This window comes from Staurois parvus, unplaced genomic scaffold (genome assembly GCF_062004578.1).
Source record: "Staurois parvus isolate SC_StPar_1 unplaced genomic scaffold, SC_StPar_1.0 ptg000024l, whole genome shotgun sequence".
Lineage (NCBI taxonomy): Eukaryota > Metazoa > Chordata > Amphibia > Anura > Ranidae > Staurois > Staurois parvus.
Genome location: NW_028317820.1, coordinates 1,155,067 through 1,179,996, shown reverse-complemented (window position 1 = coordinate 1,179,996; position 24,930 = coordinate 1,155,067). Strand labels below are relative to the sequence as shown.

The 24,930-nt window shown below is 42.5% G+C and overlaps 1 protein-coding gene across 5 annotated transcripts in view; it reads right to left on the bottom strand.

Moving 5' to 3' along the window:
* Window positions 1-22,362, bottom strand: part of LOC149472059 (uncharacterized) — an 88,999-nt gene extending 66,637 nt beyond the window's left edge. For 2 of the 5 annotated variants that reach the window (XM_089693302.1, XM_089693309.1), the window contains exons 1-2: window positions 21,954-22,360; window positions 1,178-1,507 (exon numbers count right to left, since the gene is read on the bottom strand). In XM_089693302.1, the coding sequence (XP_089549428.1) occupies window positions 1,178-1,507; window positions 21,954-22,038 (415 nt within the window). In that variant the 5' untranslated portion in view covers window positions 22,039-22,360. Of the gene's footprint in view, window positions 1-1,177; window positions 1,508-10,591; window positions 10,689-21,953 lie in introns of those variants that run through there. The other 3 variants (XM_089693318.1, XM_089693315.1, XM_089693306.1) reach the window with 3 other exon arrangements.
* Between the last annotated feature and the right edge of the window lie 2,568 nt (window positions 22,363-24,930).

The following is a 24,930-nucleotide window of genomic DNA, read 5'->3' as shown; positions in this document are numbered from 1 at the left end:
TGCCAGCTCTTGCACACTGCTTTGTATGGCTCTGCTTACAGTGTAAAGTACAAACACAGCCCACTTAGTAAAACAGCTCACAGGTAACATTTTGATTACCTCTCATGTTAACCCCTTCCTGCCCAGTGCCATTAGTACAGTGTCAGTGCTTTTTATTAGCACTGATCACTATATTGGTGTCACTGGGGATGTCAGTGATATCAAATAATTCCCCCCCCCCCCCAATGTTAGAATGCCCACCGCAGTCCCACTATAAGTCGCTGATCGCCGCCATTACTAATAGTAAAAAAAAATCCCAGTATCTATACCGCCATTTGTAGATGCTATAACTTTCACGTAAACCAATTTACACGTATTGGGATTTCTTTTAGCAAAGACATGTCACAGAATACATTTTGACTGAAATTTATGAGGGAATTAGATTTTTTACATTTTCTTACTGGACATGTTTAATAGCAAAAAGTCAAAAATATTGTTTTTTTTCTCAAAATTGTCGGCCTTTTTTTTTTATAGCGCAAAAAATAAAAAACGTGCAGGCGATCAAATACCAAGGAAATTAATTTCTATTTGTGGGAAAAAAAGGGACGTAAATTTAATTTGGGTGCAACGTCTCATAATCGCGCAATTTTCAGGTAAAGTAACACAGCACCGCATCACAAAAAATGGCCTGGTCAGGAAGGGGAGGAAATCCTCTGGAGGGCAGGGGGTTAATCTCCTCTCCAAAAATTAAAAGCCAGCAGCTACAAAAACTGTAGCTGCCGTCTTTTAATATAAGGACACTAACCTGTCCTGGAGTCCAGCAATGTCCTCACCTGAGCCCATTCTTCACTGAGCTTTGGGTCCCTTGTGCTGGCATCTTAACTAAGGGAAACTGGCTGTGAAGAAAAACAAAATTTCTGAGAGTGTTCTTCCAAGATAGTCAGAGATACTTTCAGGATAATGATGTCTCCCTCACCTTGGCACTGGAAGCTGGAGCCAAGTTAAATATGCTTTCTTTTTATTTCACTGGTGGTTTTATTCCCTTTTTTTTACAGATATCACTTGTACGGTTAAACATACTGTGGTTGTTGAATAATTTTAGCTTGCTGCTGGGGTAGAGGGATTCAAGCTGATGAAAAGAATGATTAGATCTTTAAGTATGAGAATAATAAAAAAAAGTAAACCTGGATTTCTTTACCTGAAATTTCCACTTTGATATTTTTTTCTGTTTCTAAAGGACTGTTGGTCACTGAACATGTGTAGATTCCACCATCTGATAGAATTGTATTAGATATGGTCAGCTCAGCAAATCCATTTAATGCTCGATCTCTATCCAATGAATATCTGGCATTAGTTGATCTCACAGTGTTATCGTAGCGTAGGATTTGTTTTCCTTCTAAATACCACAAAACTGCAAAATATCTGGGATCTGCAGGAAGTTTATCTGCTGTGAAGGTGCAGGGAATGCGAGCAATGGATCCAACTTTGGCTGTATATGTAGAAGGTCCCGTCATCTGTAGAGTAGCACCTGCATGAGATAAAGATCAGATTTATACTGACAGTAAGGTGAGGTCACCTTCCCATCCAGAATAGTAGGGCTATTTCTTTGCAATATTAGTTTTCGGCATGAACACAGGTTTGTTCCAACTTACTTTGAACTTTAATTTAAAACAAGTTAAAGGTCTTTCGAAGAGATCCTCTCATGTTCCCATTAAGGGATAAGTGAAAGGGTTTGTGTGAATGTAGTCAACAATGAGAACCCAAAAGGTCATCTTGAGAGTCCATATTCGTTTATTGATGGTAATCATATCAAAACAGGTAGATAAAAGGCAGGCAAAGCGTTTTGGGGGCACACAATCCCCCTTTGTCAGGGCTCCAAAAAAAGTAGCAAGACTTTTATTAGGACTCTTATTTGGAAGCTCTTAAAATGTACTCTTACTCAGGAAAAGAACATTAATAATCATAATGAATGTGTGGTAAAGAAGCATGTACACTTCTCTGGGGGCTCCCATTTTGTGGTGGAGATGCTGGAGTGGTGTCATTGAGCCCAACCAACGTCTCCTGAGTGATAAATATAAGATCAGTGTTCAGCACCTCACATCTACTCCATCTTGGGGGTTTGTGTGAAGACCACCCCCACCACCACCACTTACCTATACTCAACTCTTCAGCCCCCCCCCCACCCATCCTTCCTACTATCGTCAAAGCTTAAAGAGTGTGGTGATGTCACAGCCCTCTGTCACATGAGAGTGCTCAGGCCTAGCAACTGGCTGCATCAATGGAGGAGCACTGCATCATGGGAGGTAGCCACATGATTATTTATGCTCAGAACCACTGATTATTTTGCAGTGGCACCTACTGTAGAAGGACTTGTCAGGGCAGGAGCGGTGGAATGGACAGGCAGGCCTAATGGTAGGGTCACGCACCGACTGACAACAACCACCATCCACAGACCGGAGTCCCTCATGGCGCGGAGTCTAAGCCCCAGGCTGCCTTTCACCAGGTCCCCTGATGGTGGGGATGGACTTGACACAGCCAGGGACCAGGTCGCGGCCCCCGAGTAACCCCAGCTGCAGTAATGGCCGCTGCCAGTGGCGTATAGCTGGTGGGAACCAGATGGGAAACGATAGCATAGTCGGACAGGCCGGGTCGATAACAGCGGGACAGACAGTACAGGACGGTAGGCAAGAATACACAGGTCACGAGCCGGTTCAGCAACGGGAGGTCAGATAAAGGGATAAGGCTGAGAATAGTCTTAGTCAAAGCCGAGTCGGTTTCCAGGAGAGCCACGAGAGTAGAACAAGAGCTTGCTGCAACACAATCATACAGGACAGGAAGGCAAAGAGCAAGTGCAGACAACAGGCTTAAATGTGATCAACCACACCCCTCTGAGGATTGACCGCAGAGGCCTGAAAGCATAAAAGGCTCCCACCATGCTTTGCAGAAACCTAAGATGGATGCCAGCACTTGGAGCAGCATAACCTCTGAGGAAAGGTAGGACCTTGACAGGACTGTTGGGCCAAACCAGAGAGGCAATTATAATAAGGTCTAGCAGTAGGCTTTACACAGACCCTGTCAATTATCCTTGAATAAGCAATACAACAGGGTATCTTTGCCCACGATCTGTATATAAAGGTTCTCCAGCATGATGCCCCATCCTGGGGATACATTTATAAATGGTCTTCCCCTTCAGAGCCACCAAACCAACACTAAGTGAAACTGCTGACTCTCAACCCTTGCTCTGGTCTCCACTGATGATTGAGAAACTGCTTTTTACTGTGCCACCTTTAATCGCTGTGTGCAATCACATGAAATCAAGAAACGATTAGAGGAAAATACTATAATTTTGGTAATTAAAATCATTAAAAGTATATAAAATCAATGCACTCACATTCAGAGGTGCTAACCCTGAAATTAATCTATGCTGTACTAATAGTGCTGGGATTGCACCAAAAAATGTCAGTGCACTGATTTTATATGCTTTTAATTATTTTAATAAATCGAATCATGCAATAATTTACTCCCATCTGTGATAATTGTGCGCACAGATATGGACAATGACAACCATAATTTGGATCATACTCTGCAAATGTCATTCTCACTCCAAATCAGTCCCCCCTCCCTTTTTTTTGAATGGCATGTGCTGGGGTCGTAAGGGCATCGGGCACAGCTGGATACACGTGATGGTTGTAAACCCAATTAGCTAGTTCCATGATGTCTGTCAGACTCTGGCCCTGGCCTGATCGTAAAGCTATAAATCCGTCAGTCACTGGACATGAAAAGCATTCCGGTGTGGCAGTAAAACTACATCCCACTTGAAATCACTTTTTCATACAAATTCATAAATCCTGACAGGAACAAGGTACAATAAAACAAAGCATATATTCAGATAGCTCATTTTAATACAAGTCACCTGACACCTTACACCCTTATGTGGCATCTACACGAGAGTAGAAAGCGAAATCTCTTTAACCGTCACAGCCAGATATGTCATATTTGATGTCTGGATGTTCAGAATATGGTTCTGCATATTAACCTGCCAGTGGCTAGGCTGCTGCATGCACCTATGGAAGGTTATTGACCATGGTATAAACTTGGGAGGGATTTGGGTCACAGCCTGGGTCTCCGCCTAATCCCCCTCCCCAAATGAGATGATTGGCCTTTGACTTCAGTAGATACCCCCTGCTGATACACTAGAAAAAGCTGTCAGGCCTGGAGAGAGAGTAGATGAAGAGATTCTCCCTTTTAACATCAGGAACCAACTTTGGGAGAAAAGGAACCCTTTTGTTCAGGACACTTGAACTCTGCTTAAATCCAGGACTTCTGCAACTATTCTACCTTCTTAAATTTCTTTATGTTATCTCTCTGTTGTGTTTTTGCTCTCTCTATTTATATATGTATATATATATATATATATATATATATGTATATATATATATATATTGGTTACATATTTTCTGTAAATATTTTTATTGCACCATTTTGATCCTTTTTAGTAATAAATCCTGTTTTCTGAAAAGTGTTGAACTGTTTCTAAAGCTCTTTAATGCAAACTAAGAATCTCTGTCTCTGAAGAGTGCTACTGTGTGTTTTAAAACCTCTGGATACATCTGCCTGCAGTGACAGTGTGTATACAGACGCTTATTCAAACATCATAGTGTTACTGCTAAGGTTTGTGAGTTTCCTACTTCTCTATAAAAAGATGGTGGTGGCAGTGTGAAGGGTTAATTGCGTAATTATCTAATAATGGATGAAGCGCTCAGCCATGAGGGTACTAAATTATTAAACTAAATATATGTGAAAATTAGTAAAAATAAAGTAACTAGTGCTCCAAATAAATATGCAGCAGAAACAGATTAAAAATCAATACATAATTATAAAGTGAAAGTGACTAGTGCTTCAAATCAATCAATATGTGCAAACAAAGCAAATGACCAGTCTGCCACCCAGTGGCTGAAACCGGTACTAAATGTAAACACACTAAATTTAAGAAAAGTGACAAGTGCCCAAAAACTAATATGTATATACAAATTCACACATGATCACGTATATTACATATATAAAAAAACTGTGAATACAATACATAAGTGTAAAAATAGGACAATACCAGATCCAAATTAAAGTGCAACAATCGTTCTATCACTCTTATAATGTGAACTAAATTAATGCTTTTCCACTTCAAAACTTGTGCTCAAACAGAAAGGAGAGGGGTGACACTCTCGTGCATGTATCCTCCTGTGGCTAGAGTGCCTCCTCACCTCCTTTATTTGACCCCTAAGGGTCAGAAATCATATAATCAAATATTCCATCCCGGAGTGACTTCCGATAATATTGATGACTTCACAATACCTCATCTATCCCTCCGATATCCACTCCAAATGTATTGGGCATAGAAAGACTCACCGTCACCGGAACTGCGTCACCGAGCTCCACCCGGAAATGACGTCATTGCGCAGTGACATCATTTCTGGGTGGAGCTCGATGACGCAGTTCCGGTGACGGACTTCCGGTTTTTCGCCATCTTGTGTCCCCTAGTACACCCATAACATATGGGAAACCGTGGGCTGTATACTTGGACCATGTGAGTGAATTATCTGGCATTTTGCTATTAAATACATTGGATGTACTACACTATGGAAGTATTTCTGTTTCTTTACTCCTCCATGACCCTGATACCATACTGCTGAGTCTTTCTATGCCCAATACATTTGGAGTGGATATCGGAGGGATAGATGAGGTATTGTGAAGTCATCAATATTATCGGAAGTCACTCCGGGGTGGAATATATGATTATATGATTTCTGACCCTTAGGGGTCAAATAAAGGAGGTGAGGAGGCACTCTAGCCACAGGAGGATACATGCACGAGAGTGTCACCCCTCTCCTTTCTGTTTGAGCACAAGTTTTGAAGTGGAAAAGCATTAATTTAGTTCACATTATAAGAGTGATAGAACGATTGTTGCACTTTAATTTGGATCTGGTTTTGTCCTATTTTTACACTTATGTATTCACAGTTTTTTTTATATATGTAATATACGTGATCATGTGTGAATTTGTATATACATATAATTCGTTTTTGGGCACTTGTCACTTTTCTCAAATTTAGTGTGTTTACATTTAGTATCGGTTTCAGCCACTGGGTGGCAGACTAGTCATTTGCTTTGTTTGCACATATTGATTGATTTGAAGCACTAGTCACTTTCACTTTATAATTATTTATTGATTTTTAATCTGTTTCTGCTGCATATTTATTTGGAGCACTAGTCACTTTATTTTTACAAATTTTTGCACAATTTTTGCATATATTTATTTTAATAATTTAATACCCTCATGGCTGAGCACTTCATCCATTATTAGATATCTATTTCATCCCGAGGTATAGGGTATAGATGATAGCAGCTGGCTCTGTTTAGTTACTCTGTGGAGCGCAGGAGGACATCTTTTACAAATTGCGTAATTAACCTGACCCAGTAACAATCTCTCTCAGGCTGCTGGCACATAGATTGTAGTCCAGTGAGCTGGAAAATCTTTGTGCAGGGTGCAGCTGAGCGTGGCATTGTTACGCAAGTGGCAGCGCGGTTTTATATTGGCTAGTCCTTCGGTCACAAGTTGGTGAGAAGGGCTGGGGTCTGACGCCACGCCCGTCACACCATCTTCACTTGATTTCCCTATTCCATACTCTTACTCTTGGACCGCTCTACTGCCTTTGATACAGTTGACCACACCCTCCTCAAAAAAAAAACTCTATTTGGTTGGTCCCCATGACTGTACTCTCTGTTGGTTCGCATCTTACCTATCTCACCGCACCTTCAGTGTCACTTACAACTCTACTTCCTTCTCTCCTATTCCTCTTACCGTTGGTTCTCTCAAGGTTCTGTCTTTGTTTGGACCTCTCCTATTCTAGATCTACACCTCTTCCCTAGATCATCTTATAGCTTCCCATGGTTTCCAATATCATTTCTATGCTGATGACACACAAATCTAACTCAGCTCACCCCTTCAATTTCCTCACGTATCACTGATTTACTAAAATACACAACAGACACCACTTCCTCAAACTCAATCTATCTAAAACTGAGGTCATAAATCTCCTCCCGAAAGTGCCTCTTCCCCTGATTTCTTGGTTACAATCAATGGCACAACTATCTACCCTTCCCCACATGCCAGGGTGCTAGGTGTAATCCTGGATTCTAAACCATCCTCTCAGGCCCACGTCCAATCCCTGTCCAAATTATGCTGCCTCAGGATCACCAGAATATGCCGCTTTTTAACTAATTCACTCCCTGGTTATCTCTCTCCTCGATTACTGCAACTCCCTTCTCATTGGCTTACCTATACATAGGCTATACCCTCTTCAGTCAATCATGAATGCTGCTGCCAGATTCATCCACCTTACCAACCATTCAGTGTTTAGTACCGCTCTCTGCCAATCCCTCCATTGGCTTCCACATACCCAAGGAATAAAATAAGAAACAATAACAACTTACAAAACCATCCACAACTCCGCCCCCAGCTACATCACTAACCTGGTCTCAAAATATCAACCAAACCATCCAGTTCTGTCCTCCCAAGCACTTAGCCTAAAGCAGTGATCTCCAAACTGCAGCCCAGGGGCCAGATGTGGCCCTTTGCATCTCTTTATTTGGCCCTTGGGGCAATGTTCCTCCAACTGACACCAGCAATGGGACACTGTTCCTCCCTTTGACACCAACAATGGGGCGCAGTTCCTTCCCTTGACACCAACTAAGGGTTACAACCAAAAATGTAAATGTACTTTACTGGGATTTGATGTGATAGACCAACACAAAGTGGCACATAATTGTGAAGTGGAAGGAAAGTGATAAATGGTTTTCAAAATGTTTTACAAATAAATATCTGAAATGTGTGGCGTGCATTAGTATTCAGCCTCCTTAACTCTGATACCCCTAAAATCTAGTGGAATCCACCTGTATGTAATTTATTCTCAGCATAAATACAGCTGTTCTGTGAAGCCCTCAGAGGTTTGTTAGAGAACAAAAGTGAACGAACAGCATCATGAAGGCCAAGGAACACACCAGACAGGTCAGGGATAAAGTTGTGGAAAAGTTTAAAGCAGGGTTAGGTTATAAAAAAATATATCCCAAGCTTTGAACATCTCACGGAGCACTGTTCAATCCATCATCACCCAAAAATGGAAAGAGTATGGCACAACTGCAAACCTACCAAGACATGGCCATCCGCCTAAACTGACAGGCCGGGCAAGGACAGCATTAATCAGAGAAGCAGCCAAGAGGCCCATGGGAACTCTGGAGGAGCTGCAGAGATCCACAGCTCAGGTGGGGGAATCTGTCCACAGGACAACTATTAGTCGTGCACTCCACAAATCTGACATAACAAAAGTGCTGCGCTATGTGAGATAATAATGATAAGTGTATATACCTGAAAATCAAAAAAACTCTCAACCCATATAGATGAAATGTGATACAGTAGCCCATGAATGTTGCAACATATCAAGATGATAAATATACAAAAAATATTATATTATGAAATGTGCAATCATAAATAATAGTGGCTCAACAAATAGTCCAAATGAATAAGAAGAAGTTCTTGATCCAATAATACAATTAGTATGAACCGCAGTCCTGAAGAGAGTGAAGTGACATCCCAAATGTGGAAATAAGACATCTGTGAAATCCTTCACCACTATGCACTCACCAGAACTTAAGTATAACAGGCTTGTAGTAAAGATCCTCCAAGGTATGCATGTCTCCTCCTCTCAAGGGCTGATACGTGGCCTTCAGTAATGTGTCCTAAAAAATGAGAGCTCACCACACAGAGCCCAAGATGGAGGTATATAGTGTAGTATTTATTAAAATTTGTTACAAACAAATACATTCCACGTGGAACAAAGAAAATGCGGCCACACTTATCTGGCCTTTATGGAAGAGTGGCAAGAAGAAAGCCATTGTTGGAAGAAAGCCGTAAGAAGTCCCGTTTGCAGTTTGTGAGAAGCCATGTGGGGGACACAGCAAACATGTGGAAGACGGTGCTCTGGTCAGATGAGACAAAAATTGAACTTTTTGGCCTAAAAGTATAACACTATGTGTGGTGGAAAACTAACACTGCACATCAACCTGAAAACATCATCCCCACTGTGAAACATGGCGGCGGCAGCATCATGTGGTGGGGATGCTTTTCTTCAGCAGGGACAGGGAAGCTGGTTAGAGTTGATGGTAATGGTGCACTGAAATGAAAATTCTGGTGCCCAAACCAAAAATACAGGATGCACTTGACCGCAAACCGAAACCGAAATGGGCAGTTTTTAAAAATTAATATATATTTTTGGGAAAAAATACACTTTAATTAAAAAAAGAAAAATTAACCCCACAATATATACCCCACTTTTTTTGTATAATATGAAAGAGTATGTTACGGCAAGTAAATAGATACCCAACATACAAGATTTATCTGTGGTCAAATCCCAATAGCTAGTACATGCATATTGGAAAGCGTTGAGTAAACTGTTGGCGCTGTATAAATCCTGTATTATAATAATCTATCCATCAGGTGCTAAAGGGGTGTGACCTCATATTAACACTAGAAATTCTGAAGGGCCCTCTGCACACTGCTACGTGGGTCAGTAGCCAGACCTAGGCCTGGTAGCTCAAAAAGACTTTTGCTGCGAAAGAGGGTCCTACAAAGTATTGACTCCAGGGGGCTGAATACAAATATAACATGACAAAATGTGGAAAGTTCAAGGGGTAGGAATAATTTTTCAAGACACTGTAGGCTTTTATCAGCATTTTTTGGTAGGAGTGTTTTCAGGCTGGAAAAAACCCCCAGAACTACTGAGTTTGCAGAGGAGTTTTTCAAAAATGTTCTAATGCTGAAAAATGCTGGAAAACACTGAAAAATGTGGCAATTCAGTGTTTATGTGCGTTTTTGAGCCTCAAGATTTTGTGGGAGTTTTGTTAAAAATCACTAAAAACTCTGAAAAACGCTAATGCAAAGATGCTAAAAAACGCAACAAAACTCGTGTTTCTTTTTCTACAGCTAACGCTACTGGCGTTTTTACAACATCCAGTGTGCATGAGGCCTTAGAGTGGAGCACAGGGCTTGGCAGTGAAAGGGTTAAACAATGTTTGTAAAGAAGCTTTGATAAGAAAGTTGGTCAGCCACAAGTCTGGAGAGCATTACCCCCCAAAACAAATGAGAAAGATTCACTGACTACAGCTTTGATTTCAAAGTCACATGTCAGTGCGACATCAGGTGCGACTTGTAAGACGTCTGTACGACTTCATGCACAAATGTCAATGCCAGTCACATCAGAAGTCGGCAAAACTAGTGCAGGAACTCATTTTCAGCAATTGGAGTCGGACCAATTAGAACGGTTCCATTATCAATCATAGGGTGTGACTTGATTTGAACTGTCAAATTGCATGACAAATCACATCAATGTGAACTGGAGTTGCCACCTCATCCCTTTAAACCCGAACACATATTACTGACATGGATGAAGTGGCAACCCTAGTGTGAATGGGGGGGAGGGCTTAGATATATTTACCTTTAAAACATAGCCAGCTGGTTTGCATTTACTCCACAAAAGAAAAAAAAAAGGTCTGAAAGTAACTGACCTGTGGAGCACAGAAGAGAGAAAAGCCAAACCACTCCTCCATTCATCATGTGGTTTGCTTCTCTTCTTGGTAAAGTATTGTCCTGTTAGCTGTTGAGAAGGTCGAGAAATGAAATGAAGAAAGAACTGAAGGATGAAAAATTAATAATACTTTCACTTTCATGTTTGCACCTCCACGCCTCCTATTATTCAATTCATGAAAAGAATCTGTTAGAATCACAACTGAACAAGATCCAGGAGATCGATGTAGTGAATTTAAGAGAAACCCCAAAAATCCATAGAAAATGTTCAGATATATTGATTTTTAAAGAACTTGTTTTTGCTGTCATTGGTAAAAAAAATGGGCATTGCTATACAGATATATTCCTTGAAGGTACTGCTGTGATAACAGGAAGATATTTGAGCCAAAACCGGTCTGATCAGCATAAAGGTTGTGTCTTTGTTACTCATTCCCCTTTACCTTCATTCATGACTTTAAACTGGTTTGGTGAGTGATCTATGATCTGTAACACACCAGACACGGCCCATCTATCTGTGGACTAATACATAAAGATTTAAAGTGACAATAAACTCTGGTATATAAAATAAATCAAATCAAGTTTATATTCTTAAAGGGTAACTCCACATTCGTGGGAAAAAAAAAATAAAAATAAATAATTATATATATATAGTATACAATTGTGATTCACATCATATTGTAATTAAATGTTATTAAGAATGACCTTTCCTTTTCATTCTGCAGAGCTGTAATTATCTGTAAAATGTAATATGGATCCCTGGAGACATTCTGTACACCGAGGGCGTACACCCCCCTAGAAATGTCATTTCCTGCTTGTGTGATTGGCTGTATGATTTACCCAGAAGTCTGCACTAAGATACAAGTCAGATTTTGGGCATCCCATACAACAAAAATGTAATTTGTGGCGAGATACTCCCAGAGGGAAATCATGTCTAAAGGGATGCAGACCCCGCCACTTTCCTCATTGGATCCCTGCAGCTGTAGCAGCTGACTGATAATTATAAAACCACTCCCATACAGATTGACTCTGCACATGGACACAGCCAGACAAACAGCTCCTTTTTCAAAATAACAGAAGGTAGGAATCTGCAAAAAAGTTTGTTAAAATCCCCGCAATGTACAGAGATCACCTGGAGAGGAAGGGTTTGGGTTTTTTTTTTTACAATTTAACTCAAAAAGGTCCCTTGTATTGCTTCCAGCCGCCTCCAAATCTCCAAACCTTTTTTGCTGCTGTGACTTCATTTTATTTATTATTATTTTTTTATTTCAGGTACTTATATAGAGCCATCAATTTATGCAGCGCTTTACATATATATTGTACATTCACATCAGTCCCTAACCCTCAAGGGGTGTACAATCTAAGGCCTCTAACTTACATTCATACATACACATACTAGGGACAATTTAGACAGGAGCCAATTAACCTACCAGCATGTCTTTGGAGTGTGGGAGGAAACCAGAGTACCCGGAGGAAACCCACGCAGGCACAGGGAGAACATGCAAACTCCAGGCAGGTGATGCCGTGGTTGGGATTCAAACCAATGACCCCAATACTGCCAGGCGGAAGTGCTAACCACTTAGCCACTGTGCTGGCCTAGAGGGTGGCTACGTTCATTCTTCATGGTCTCACTGTAAGTCGGAACTTAGCCAGCCTCTCTTGACTAGAGGGGTTGGACTAGGGACTATGGACAATAGCAAGGAGAGTCCTCCATTACATCAGAGTCCCCCTATATCAGGGTCCCCTTCATATTCCCCCCTTGCATCTGGTTCCCATCAGATTCCTCCATTACATCAGGATTCCAATCACAATCCCCCTTATATCAGGGTCCCCAATAGAGTCCCTCCTTATATCAGGGTCCCCAATAGAGTCCCTCCTTATATCAGGGTCCCAATAGAGTCCCTCCTTATATTAGGGTCCCCTTCTTATTCCTCTTATGTCAGGGTCCCCAACAGAGTCCCTCCTTATATCAGGGTCCCCATCAGAGTCCCTCCTTGTATCAGGGTCCCCATCAGAGCCCCCATACATCAGGGTCCCCATCAGAGTTGATTTTGCGGAATATGATAGATCTGTAAATTAGATTGTAAATCACTGTTTATGTTCCAGAGTGGTATCCTATCCCTGATGAAGATACTTGTGATATATTTTCAAAATGCGTTGGTTTCCCTAGCTCAGCGGTCTCCAAACTTTATAAATGAAGGGCCAGTTTACTGTCCTTCAGACTTTAGGGGGGCCGGACTGTGGCCACTGGGAGCAGAAAGTGTCCTGGGATCAGTGAGTACACAAGCCTCATCATTGGTATTAATGGGAGGAATAGTGCCCCATTATTGGTGTCAATGGGAAGAATAGTGTCCCATCACAGGTATCAGTGGAAAGAATAGTGCCCCATCATTGGTATCAGTGGGAGGAATAGTGCCCCATCACTGGTATCAATGGAAGGAATAGTGCCCCATCATTGGTATCAATGGAAGGACTAGTGCCCCATCATTGGTATCAGTTGGAGTAATAGTGCCCCATCACTGGTATCAATGGAAGGAATAGTGCCCCATCATTGGTATCAGTTGGAGGAATAGTGCCCCATCACTGGTATCAATGGAAGGAATAGTGCCCCATCATTGGTATCAATGGAAGGAATAGTGCCCCATCATTGGTATCAGTGGGAGGAATAGTGCCCCATCATTGGTATCAGTGGGAGGAATAGTGCCCCATCACTGGTATCAATGGAAGGAATAGTGCCCCATCATTGGTATCAGTGGGAGGAATAGTGCCCCATCATTGGTATCAGTGGGAGGAATAGTGCCCCATCATTGGTATCAATGGAAGGAATAGTGCCCCATCCCTGGTATCAATGGAAGGAATAGTGCCCCATCACCTGTATCAATGGAAGGACTAGTGCCCCATCATTGGTATCAGTGGGAGGAATATTGCCCCATCACTGGTATCAATGGAAGGAATAGTGCCCCATCATTGGTATCAATGGAAGGAATAGTGCCCCATCATTGGTGTCAGTGGGAGGAATAGTGCCCCATCATTGGTATCAGTGGGAGGAATAGTGCCCCATCACTGGTATCAAGAGAAGGAATAGTGCCCAATCATTGGTGTCGTGGGAGGAGTAGTGTCTCATCATTGGTATCAATGGAAGCACTAGTGCCCCATCATTGGTATCAGTTGGAGGAATAGTGCCCCATCACTGGTATCAATGGAAGGAATAGTGCCCCATCATTGGTATCAGTTGGAGGAATAGTGCCCCATCACTGGTATCAATGGAAGGAATAGTGCCCCATCATTGGTATCAATGGAAGGAATAGTGCCCCATCATTGGTGTCAGTGGGAGGTATAGTGCCCCATCATTGGTATCAGTGGGAGGAATAGTGCCCCATCATTGGTATCAATGGAAGGAATAGTGCCCCATCTCTGGTATCAATGGAAGGAATAGTGCCCCATCACCTGTATCAATGGAAGGACTAGTGCCCCATCATTGGTATCAGTGGGAGGAATAGTTTCCCATCACTGGTATCAATGGAAGGAATAGTGCCCCATCATTGGTATCAATGGAAGGAACAGTGCCCCATCATTGGTGTCAGTGGGAGGAATAGTGCCCCATCATTGGTATCAGTGGGAGGAATAATGGCCCATCATTGGTATCAGTGGGAGGAATAGTGCCCCATCATTGGTATCAGGGGGAGGAATAGTGCCCCATCGTTGGTATCAGGGGGAGGAATAGTGCCCCATCGTTGGTATCAGTGGGAGGAATAGTGCCCCATCGTTGGTATCAGTGGGAGGAATAGTGCCCCATCGTTGGTATCAGTGGGAGGAATAGTGTCCCATCGTTGGTATCAGTGGGAGGAATAGTGCCCCATCATTGGTATCAGTGGGAGGAATAGTGCCCTGTCGTTGGTATCAGTGGAAGGAATAGTGCCCCATCATTGGTGTCAGTGGGAGGAATAGTGCCCCATCATTGGTATCAGTGGGAGGAATAGTGCCCCATCATTGGTATCAGGGGGAAGAATAGTGCCCCATCATTGGTATCAGGGGGAAGAATAGTGCCCCATCATTGGTATCAGTGGGAGGAATAGTGCCCCATCACTGGTATCAGTGGGAGGAATAGTGCCCCATCATTGGTATCAGTGGGAGGAATAGTGTCCCATCATTGGTGTCAGTGGGAGGAATAGTGTCCCATCATTGGTGTCAGTGGGAGGAATAGTGCCCCATCATTGGTATCGGTGGGAGGAATAGTGCCCCATTATTGGTATCAGTGGGAGGAATAGTATCCCATCATTGGTATCAGGGGGAGGAATAGTGCCCCATCATTGGTGTCAGTGGGAGGAATAGTGCCCCATCATTGGTATCAATGGAAGAAATAGTGCCCCATCATGGGTATCAGTGGGAGGAATAGTGCCCCATCATTGGTGTCAGTGGGAGGAATAGTGCCCCATCATTGGTATCAGTGGGAGGAATAGTGCCCCATCATTGGTGTCAGAGGGAGAAATAGTGCCCCATCATTGGTGTCAGAGGGAGAAATAGTGCCCCATCATTGGTGTCAGTGGGAGAAATAGTTCCCCATCATTGAGCACAGGTGTGTCAGGAGGGAGGCATTTCTCCTGTTGTCAGGTGCTCTAGCTCCTGTGTGTGAGAGGGAAGTGTGGTAAAATCTTTCCCAGCTCTCCTGGCCCATTTCTGGGGAAGCCATGGAGGCCAGTGGGGTTTCTCCTGCTGGGAGCTTGCAGCCATCCCCTGGGCTGATGGGTGACATGTCTGCCCCAGATCTATCTTTCCCGGGTGAAGATGAAGGAGCAGAGTCCATTCGGGAGAGATTGGTGGCCGGGATTAAGGTCCTGAATAGGGAGCGAGACAAGCTCTACAAACTGAGAGCGGAGTTGAAGTGATTACGGAAGCAGCGTGAAAGCATGTATAGCCGGAACCGGGGATCCATAGATACTGAAGTGCAGTTGGCTAAAGTCCGGGTGGAACACCAGGAAACCATTTTGGCCATGATGGCAGGGAGAGATGGACCTTTCAAGGAGAAATTTTGTAATGACAGAAGGTTTGCAAGGATGGCAAGGGTGGAGGTGGAGGAGGAGACCCCCAGTTCTGACCCCTCAGGGTGAGGTACACATCCCTATGCCTTCTCAGGACTCAGGAGGTATGCTGAGGGTGATCTGGTCAATGGAGTCTCCAATATGGGGGGGATCAGCTGGTGTTTGATGGTGAAGACATCCCTGATAATGGGCCTGATAAGGTAAAGCCTATCAAGCCCCAAACTGTGGATAAAACTGTCTTTGTGCCATTTAACGCAGCAACTAATGCTGACCGTTTGCCTAGTGACACCCAGCCCGGTGACCCCCATGTCCAGCAAGGCTGTGACTGATGGTGTTAGAAGTCAGCAAAATGTGCATTTGAAAAAAAAAATAAATTACATTTCTGCAGAGGGACTACAAGTGCCAGCAGAACCTGTTAACCCTTCTTTGGCCAAATCCAAAGCTACTTGCCCAGTCACAGCTGCTGAACAAGGCTCTATAGTGCAGCATCAGGTGACCAGTGGTATTGCAGTGGAGACTGTGACTGCGCCTGATGAAAGTGTTAATGTGTGACTGACAGTCCTCCCAGTGCAGGTGGGAAGGACAATCCTGCTGGTGCAGATGGGAAGGACAGTCCTACCAGCTAAGATCGATCTGTGGAAGGAAAATGATAAATGGTTTTCAAAATTTTTTACAAATAAATATCTGAAACCTGTGGTGTGCATTTGTATTCATCCCTCTTCACTCTGATAGCTCTAACTAAAATCTAGTGGAACCAATTGCCTTCAGAAGTCACCTGATTAGTAAATAGAGTCCCCCTGTGTGTAATGTAATCTCAGTATAAATATAGCTGTTCTGTGAAGCCCTCAGAGGTTTGTTAGAGAACATTAGTGAACATACAGCATCATGAAGGCCAAGGAACACACCAGACAGGTCAGGGATAAAGTTGTGGATACATTTAAAGCAGGGTTAGGTTATAAAAAATATCCCAAACTTTGAACATCTCAAGGAGCACTGTTCAATCCATCATCTGAAAATGGAAAGTGTATGGCACAACTGCAAACCTATCAAGACATGGCCGTCCACCTAAACTGACAGGCCGGGCAAGGAGAGAATTCATCAGAGAAGCAGCCAAGGGGCCCATGGGAACTCTGGAGGAGCTGCAGAGATCCACAGCTCAGGTGGGAGAATCTGTCCACAGGACAACTATTAGTCGTGCACTCCACAAATCTGGCCTTTATGGAAGAGTGGCAAGAAGAAAGCCATTGTTGGAAGAAAGCCATAAGAAGTCTTGTTTGCAGTTTGTGAGAAGCCATGTGGGAGACACAGCAAACATGGAAGAAGGGGCTCTGGTCAGAGGAGACCAAAATGGTACTTTTTGGTCTAAAAGCAAAACGCTATGTGTGACGGAAAACTAACTCTGCACCCTGAACACACCATCCCCACCGCGAAACAGGGTGGTGGCAGCATCATGTGGTGGGGATGCTTTTTTTCAGCAGGGACAGGGAAGCTAGTCAGAGTTGATGGGAAGATGGATGGAGCCAAATACAGGGCAATCTTAGAAGAAAACCTGTTAGTCTGCAAAAGACTTGAGACCGGGGCGGAGGTTCACCTTGCAGCAGGACAATGACCCGAAACATCCAGCCAGAGCTACAATGGAATGGTTTAGATCAAAGCATAGTATTAGCTGTAGTGAAGAACAAAATCAGAGTGCACAAACCTTGCGCATTACCTCAATAAACAGTAAATTTATTGATCTAGGAGATATACTCACAAGAGTAGTAATAAAACAGGGATATAAAATCCAAAAGCGAATCCTACAATAAGGAGACATATGCAAATCCCATCTGAAAGGGAAATTCTCAGAATGACGCTGATGCATTTCGAAGGGGGGTCCCTTCTTCATCAGAGCTAGTCAGACTGAGAGGGCCCTCTCCTATATATAGTCAGTACCTATGTACTGGGATCATATAATGAAGAACTGCTAGCAGTTTGCAGCAATGACCTCTTAGAATTCACTATCATTTTAGATGGACCAGCTGGTATCTTGAAGCCATTCTCACAGGGTGTATAAGTCAATGTCTTGGATTAGTAAATGGCAGTGGAAAGAGGAGTTGTAACTGCAGGGTTAGCTCAGGTGGCGGTGGAAAGCACGCCAGGATCCGAGATCACTACTGCGCATGCTCGATGCTTTACAACGGCCGTTTTGGCACAGGGATCGTCATACAGGGAACAGTTAACTTCCGCACATGCGCACAAGCACCCAGGCTTCGTAACTCTGCTCTTATAGGAGTCAAAAGAGGGATAGGAAAGAAAGGAGAAGACACTACGGCTGTGCATAGTTTCGGGCTAATGAAAGCTGACATATATAGGACCGGGGAGTGCAGAGATGTGAGTCTCTGTTCCCTGAACAACGGGGAAGGGGGGGGGGGGGGGGGGAGAGGAGGAGAAGGAAAACCCATTGTCTACAGGGGACTGAAATAAAAAAAAAAAAAAATAAAATATATATATATATATATATATATATGTGTATACAGACAAAAGCATAAGTGTATATAACCAGAACTATCGAGAGTATCAAAAATATAATAAAATAATATATAAATTAAATTAACCCATCAAGAATGGAAATACAGAACTCTGATAATAAACAATGAATTAATAAATTGATGATACTGGGCAAATCAAGGAAAAAGGGGGAAAACAAGGAGAGGGAGAGATGGAGTGATTACTTCGTTGTTACTGAGTGTAGGTTATACTTGGATTATGAATACACACATATATGAACAGTGTCTACGCATACATATATGTATATATGTGTGTGTGTGTGTATAGGTGCACCCTGAGTCAAACGATGTTGACAGATCAATATATTAAATGGAATTAGAAAAAAAATTAATAAAAAAAATTATTACTATTGAATTGTTGATTAAAATATGGAAACAATTTAAAAATCAAAACAATAAAAAAAACAATAAAATCGGAAAGTTACTACCAACAGTGAGAGTAAGGAAGATACCCAATATATCAAAATCTAAAATATATTAATAAATTTAAAGGGTGCTAAAAATAATATTATTACATCAGTAATGGGACAAGGATTTAGGTATAGGGGTAACGTCAACATTTGGCGTCTAGAGTTAGGATGCTAAATACTATGAGGAATCTTTTCCTTATACAGTACATTAATTTGTTGCTATAATAAATGGAATTAGTAAATAAAAGCAAAAATGAGAACAAGAATATATCAAACATGATACAATACTCGTAAAGACTATACCAAGGTATGTGTTTCTATTTCATCATTCAAACCCTTAGGGGATAAAGTGTCTAATATGAAAATCCAAAAGCTCTCTCTCCTGCAGAGTCTTTGGTGTCTCCTTCCATTATCTAGATCCTTTGGTATGGCCTCAACACCAAAGAATCTGATCCTACTACAATTGCTGTGGTGGACTTCTTTAACCAGTTTCCAACCACGCTATAGCTGAAGGATGGCTACAGCGCGGTTGTGAAATCCTGGGACGAGGTCCATGGCCATTATTACAAAATATTTAACTTTACAGTTCTTAATATTACTTTTATGCCGCTAATATGAATCCTTAGTGGGCGAGAAGTGCGGCCTATATATAATAAGCCACATGGGCACATAAGACCATATATCACAAATGACGTCCCACAGTTAATAAACTGTTTGATGGCACATTTCTTACCATCAGATCCAGTAATTTCAAGTTTACGATGCCAAGTGAATTTGCAAGTGCCACAATTGGGAACACCACATTTATTATTGCCTTTCTGGTCAACGAGGCTAGACCATGTGCCTGAAACTGTTTTTGGGAAGCTTGTGGACTTCCGAAGCCTACTGGGAGTTAGAATGCTTCTCAGAACTCTGGGTTTCCTAAAGATCAGATGGGGCTTTTCTGGAAGCGAATTACCCAGGGTGGGGTCATTTTGTAGGATGTGCCAATTTTTGAAAAGGATCTGTTTGATAACCCAGGATTTATTGGTAAATCTGGAAGAGAAATGTGTTATCTTTGAATCATTATTGTTGACATTGCTCAAAGATTTTTTTATGGGTAGTTTGGTTAACAGAAACGTTATCGTATAAACATAGATATTTATTAAATGCTGTCTCGATTTACGTATTACCATAACCCTTCTCTTTAAATTTATTTTTAGGAATTGCACTTTGTTCAATGTAGTCTTGCTTTAAAGTGCATGTGAATCTTAACCGACAGAACTGTCCATATGGGACATTCCTAATCCATTGTGGGTGATGGTTACTTGTTGCATGTAAATAGGAATTCCCAGCAGTGGGTTTAAAGTGTGTCTTGGAGCAGACATGTCCACTATTATCATGTTTTAACTTGAGATCTAGAAATACTAATTGATTTTGGTCAACCACATGGGTGAATGAGATTGCGTACGGGTTGTTATCATAATGATTCAGGAACCCTTGTAACTGAAGATCAGTGCCATTCCAAATAATTAAAATGTCATCAATATAGTGCGCATATTAATGCAAAGCATATTTAAAGCATATTCATGTGTTAGAATGGCCCAGTCACAGTCCAGACCTAAATCCAATGGAGAATCTGTGGCAAGACTTGAAAATTGCTGTTCCCAGACGCTCTCCATCTAATCTGACAAAGCTTGAGCTATTTTGTTACTGTTAGTCGTGCATTCCACAAATCTGGCCTTTATGGATAAAGGGCAAAAAGAAAGCCATTGTTGAAAAAAAGCCATAAGAAGTCCTGTTTGCAGTTTGTGAGAAGCCAAGTGGGAGACACAGCAAACATGTGGAAGAAGGGGCTCTGGTCAGAGGAGACCGAAATTGAACATTTTGGCCTAAAAGCAATATGTGTGGTGGAAAACTAACACAGCACATCACCCTGAACACACCATCCCCACTGTGAAACATGGGGGTGGCAGCATCATGTTGTGGGGATGCTTTTCTTCAGCAGGGACAGGGAAGCTGGTCAGAGTTGATGGGAAGATGGATGGAGCCAAATATAGGGCAATCTTAGAAGCAAACCTGTTAGAGTCTGCAGAAGACTTGAGACCGGGGCAGAGGTTCCCCTTCCAGCAGGACAACGATCCGAAACATCCAGCCAGAGCTACAATGGAATGGTTCAGATCAAAGCATCTTCATGTGTTAGAATGGCCCAGTCAAAGTCCAGACCGAAATCCAATTGAGAATCTGTGGCAAGACTTGAAAATTGCTGTTCACAGACGCTCTTCATCCAATCTGACAGACCTTGAGCGATTCTGCAAAGAAGAATGGGCAGAAATGTCCCTCTCTAGATGTGCAAAGAGACATCCCCAAAAAGACTTGCAGCTGGAATTGCAGCCAAAGGGGGTCCTACAAAGTATTGACTCTGGGGGGCTAAATACAAATGCCGCCACACATTTTACAGATTTATTGGTCACAAATTTTGAAAACCATTTCTCATTTCCTTCCACTTCACAATTATGTGCCACTTTGTGTCGGTCTATCACATCCAATCCCAATAAAATACATTTACGTTTTGGTTGTAACATGACAACATGTGGAAAATTTCAAGGGGTATACTTTTTCAAGACACTGTAGGCTTTCATCAGTGTTTTTTGGTAGTGTTTCCTGAACCCCAGAACTACTGAGTTTGCAGAGGAGTTTTTCAGCGGTAAAAATGCTCTAACGCTGGAAAACAATGAAAAATGCAGCAAATCGGTGTTTATGAGCATTTTTGAGCCTCAAGCTTTTGTGTTTTGCTAAAAACCGCTAAAAAACCACCAACGCTCAAAAACGCTAAAAATGCTAATGCAAAAAAGCTAATAAATGCAACAAAACTCGCGTTCTTTTTCTACAGCTAACACTACTGGCAATTTTTTCTAATGTCCAGTGTGCATGACTACGGCTTTGAATTCAGTCACGTCAGTGCGACTTCAGGTGCGACTTGTAAGACGTCTGTATGACTTCATGCACAAATGTCAATGCCAGTCGCACCAGAAGTCGCAAAACTAGTGCAGGAACTACTTTTCAGCAATCAGAGTCGGACTGATTAGAACGGCTCCATTGCCGATCATAGGGTGGGAATTATCATGTGATTTGAACTGTCAAATCGCATCAGTGTGAGCAAGGATTTCCTCCTCTTCCCTTTAAACCCGAACACATATTAATGACATGGGTTCTGGGGATGATTTGATGCAGATACAGCACTAAGTGAGTTTAATGACCACCGTAATCGGGTTTAAAGGGACAGAGTGGCAACCCTAGTGTGAATGGGGGGGGGGGGGATATATTTACTCCATAAAAGAGAAGAATAAAAAAGGTCTGAAAGTAACTGACCTGTAGAGCACAGGAGATAGAAAAGCCAAACAACTCCTCCATTCATCATGTGGTTTGCTTCTCTTCTTGGTAAAGTGGTGACCATCCTGTCCTGTTAGCTGTTGAGAAGGTCGAGAAATGAAATGAAGAAATAACTGAAGGATGAAAGATTGATAATCCTTTCACTTTCATGTTTGCACCTCCACACCTCCTATTATTCAATCTATGAAAAGAATCTGTTAGAATCACAACTGTGAACTAGATCCAGGAGATCGATGTACTGAATTTAAGAGAAACCCCAAAAAGCCATAGAAAATGTTCAGATATATTGATTTTTAAAGAACCTGTTTTTGCTGTCATTGGTAAAAAAATGGGCATTGCTATGGAGTTATATTCCTTGAACGTACTGCTGTGATAGCAGGAAAATATTTTAGCCGAGACCGGTCTGATCAGCATAAAGGTTGTGTCTTTGTTACTCATTCCTCTACCTTCATTCCGATCATGACTTTAAACTGGTTTGGTGAGTGATCTATGATCTGTAACACACCAGAAACGGGTCCGTCTATCTGTGGACTAATACATAAAGATTTAAAGTGACAAACTCTGGTATATAAAATAAATTGAATCAAGGTTATATTCTTAAAGGGTAACTCCACATTCGTGGGAAAAAATAGTAGGAAATAAAAATATATATATATATTGTGTATACAATTGCAACTCACGTGATATTGTAATTAAATGTTATTAAGAATGAACTTTCCTTTTCATTCTGCAGAGCTGTAATTATCTGTAAAATGTAATATGGATCCCTGGAGACATTCTGTACACCGAGGGTGTACACCCCCCTAGAAATGTCATTTCCTGCTTGTGTGATTGGCTGAATGATTTTCCCAGAAGTCTGCACTAAGATACAAGTCAGATTTTGGGCATCCCCTACAACAAAAATGTCATTTGTGGTGAGATACTCCCAAAAGGAAATCATGTCTAAAGGGATGCAGACCCTGCCACTTTCCTCATTGGAGCCCTGCAGGTGCAGCAGCTGATTGATAATTATAAAACCACTCCCATACAGATTCACTCTGCACATGGACACAGCCAGACAAACAGCTACTTTTTCAAAATAACAGAAGGTAGGAATCTGCAAAAAAGTTTGTTAAAATCCCCGCAATGTACAGAGCTCACCTGGAGGGGAATGTTTTTTTTTTTTTTAAGTGGAGTTACACTTTAACTCAAAAGGTCCCTTGTATTGCCTCCAGCCGCCTCCAAGTCTCCAAACTTTTTTTTTTTCGCTGCTGTGACTTTTTTTTTAGAGGGTGGCTACGTTCATTCTTTATGGTCCCACTGTAAGTCGGAACTTAGCCAGCCTCTCTTGACCCTCTAGGGGTTGGACTAGGACTATAGACAATAGCAAGGAGAAGCCTCCCTTACATCAGAGTCCCCCTACATTGGGATCCCCTTCAGATTTCCCCCTTGCATGTGGTTCCCTTCAGATTCCTCCATTACATCAGGATCCCAATCAGAGTCCCCCCTTATACCAGGGTCCCCAACAGAGTCCCCCCTTATATCAGGGTCCCAATCAGAGTCCCCCGTATAACAGGGTCCCCATCTGATTCCCATTACATCAGGGTCCCCAAAAGAGTCCCTTCTTATATCAGGGTTCCCATCAGAGCCCCCCCACATCAGGGTCCCCATCAGAATTGATTTTGTGGAATATGATAAATCTGTAAATTAGATTGTAAATCACTGTTTATGTTTCAAAGTGGTATCCTATCCCTGATGAAGATACTTGTGATGTATTTTCAAAACGCGTTGTATTCCTTAGCTCAGGGGTCTCCAAACTTTATAAACAAAGGGCCAGTGTACTGTCCTTCAGACTTTAGGGGGGCCAGACTGTGGCCACTGGGAGAAGAAAATGTCCCGGCATCAGTGGCAGTAAACAATGTATCTTCATTGGTATTAACGGGAGGTGTAGTGCCCCATCATTGGTATCAGTGAGAGGAATAGTGCCCCATCATTGGTGTCAGTGGGAGGAATAGTGCCCCATCATTGGTGTCAGTGGGAGGAATAGTGCCCCATCATTGGTATCAGTGAGAGGAATAGTGCCTCATCATTGGTGTCAGTGGGAGGAATAGTGCCCCATCATTGGTGTCCGTGGGAGGAATAGTGCCTCATCATTGGTATCAGTGGAAGGAATAGTGCCCCATCATTGGTATCAGTGGGAGGAATAGTGCCCCATCATTGGTGTCAGTGGGAGGAATAGTGCCCCATCATTGGTATCAGTGGGAGGAATAGTGCCTCATCATTGGTATCAGTGGAAGGAATAGTGCTCCATCATTGGTGTCAGTGGGAGGAATAGTGCCCCATCATTGGTATCAGTGGGAGGAATAGTGCCCCATGATTGGTATTAACGGGAGGAATAGTACCCTATCATTGGTGTCAGTGGGAGGAATAGTGCCCCATCATTGGTATTAACGGGAGGAGTAGTGCCCTATCATTGGTATCAGTGGGAGCAACAGTGCCCCATCATTGGTATCAGTGGGAGGAATAGTGCCCCATCATTGGTGTCAGTGGGAGGAATAGTGCCCCATCATTGGTATCAGTGGGAGGAATAGTGTCCCATCATTGGTATCAGTGGGAGGAATAGTGTCCCATCATTGGTGTCAGTGGGAGGAATAGTGCCCCATCATTGGTATCAGTGGGAGGAATAGTGTCCCATCATTGGTATCAGTGGGAGGAATAGTGCCCCATCATTGGTGTCAGTGGGAGGACAGTGCCCCATCATTGGTATCATTGGGAGGCATAGTGTCCCATTTATGGTATAAGTGGGAGGAATAGTGTCCCATCATTAGTGTCAGTGGGAGGAATAGTGTCCCATCATTGGTGTCAGTGGGAGGAATAGTGCCCCATCATTGGTATCAGTGGGAGGAATAGTGCCCCATCATTAGTGTCAGTGGGAGGAATAGTGCCCCATCATTGGTATCAGTGGGAGGAATAGTGC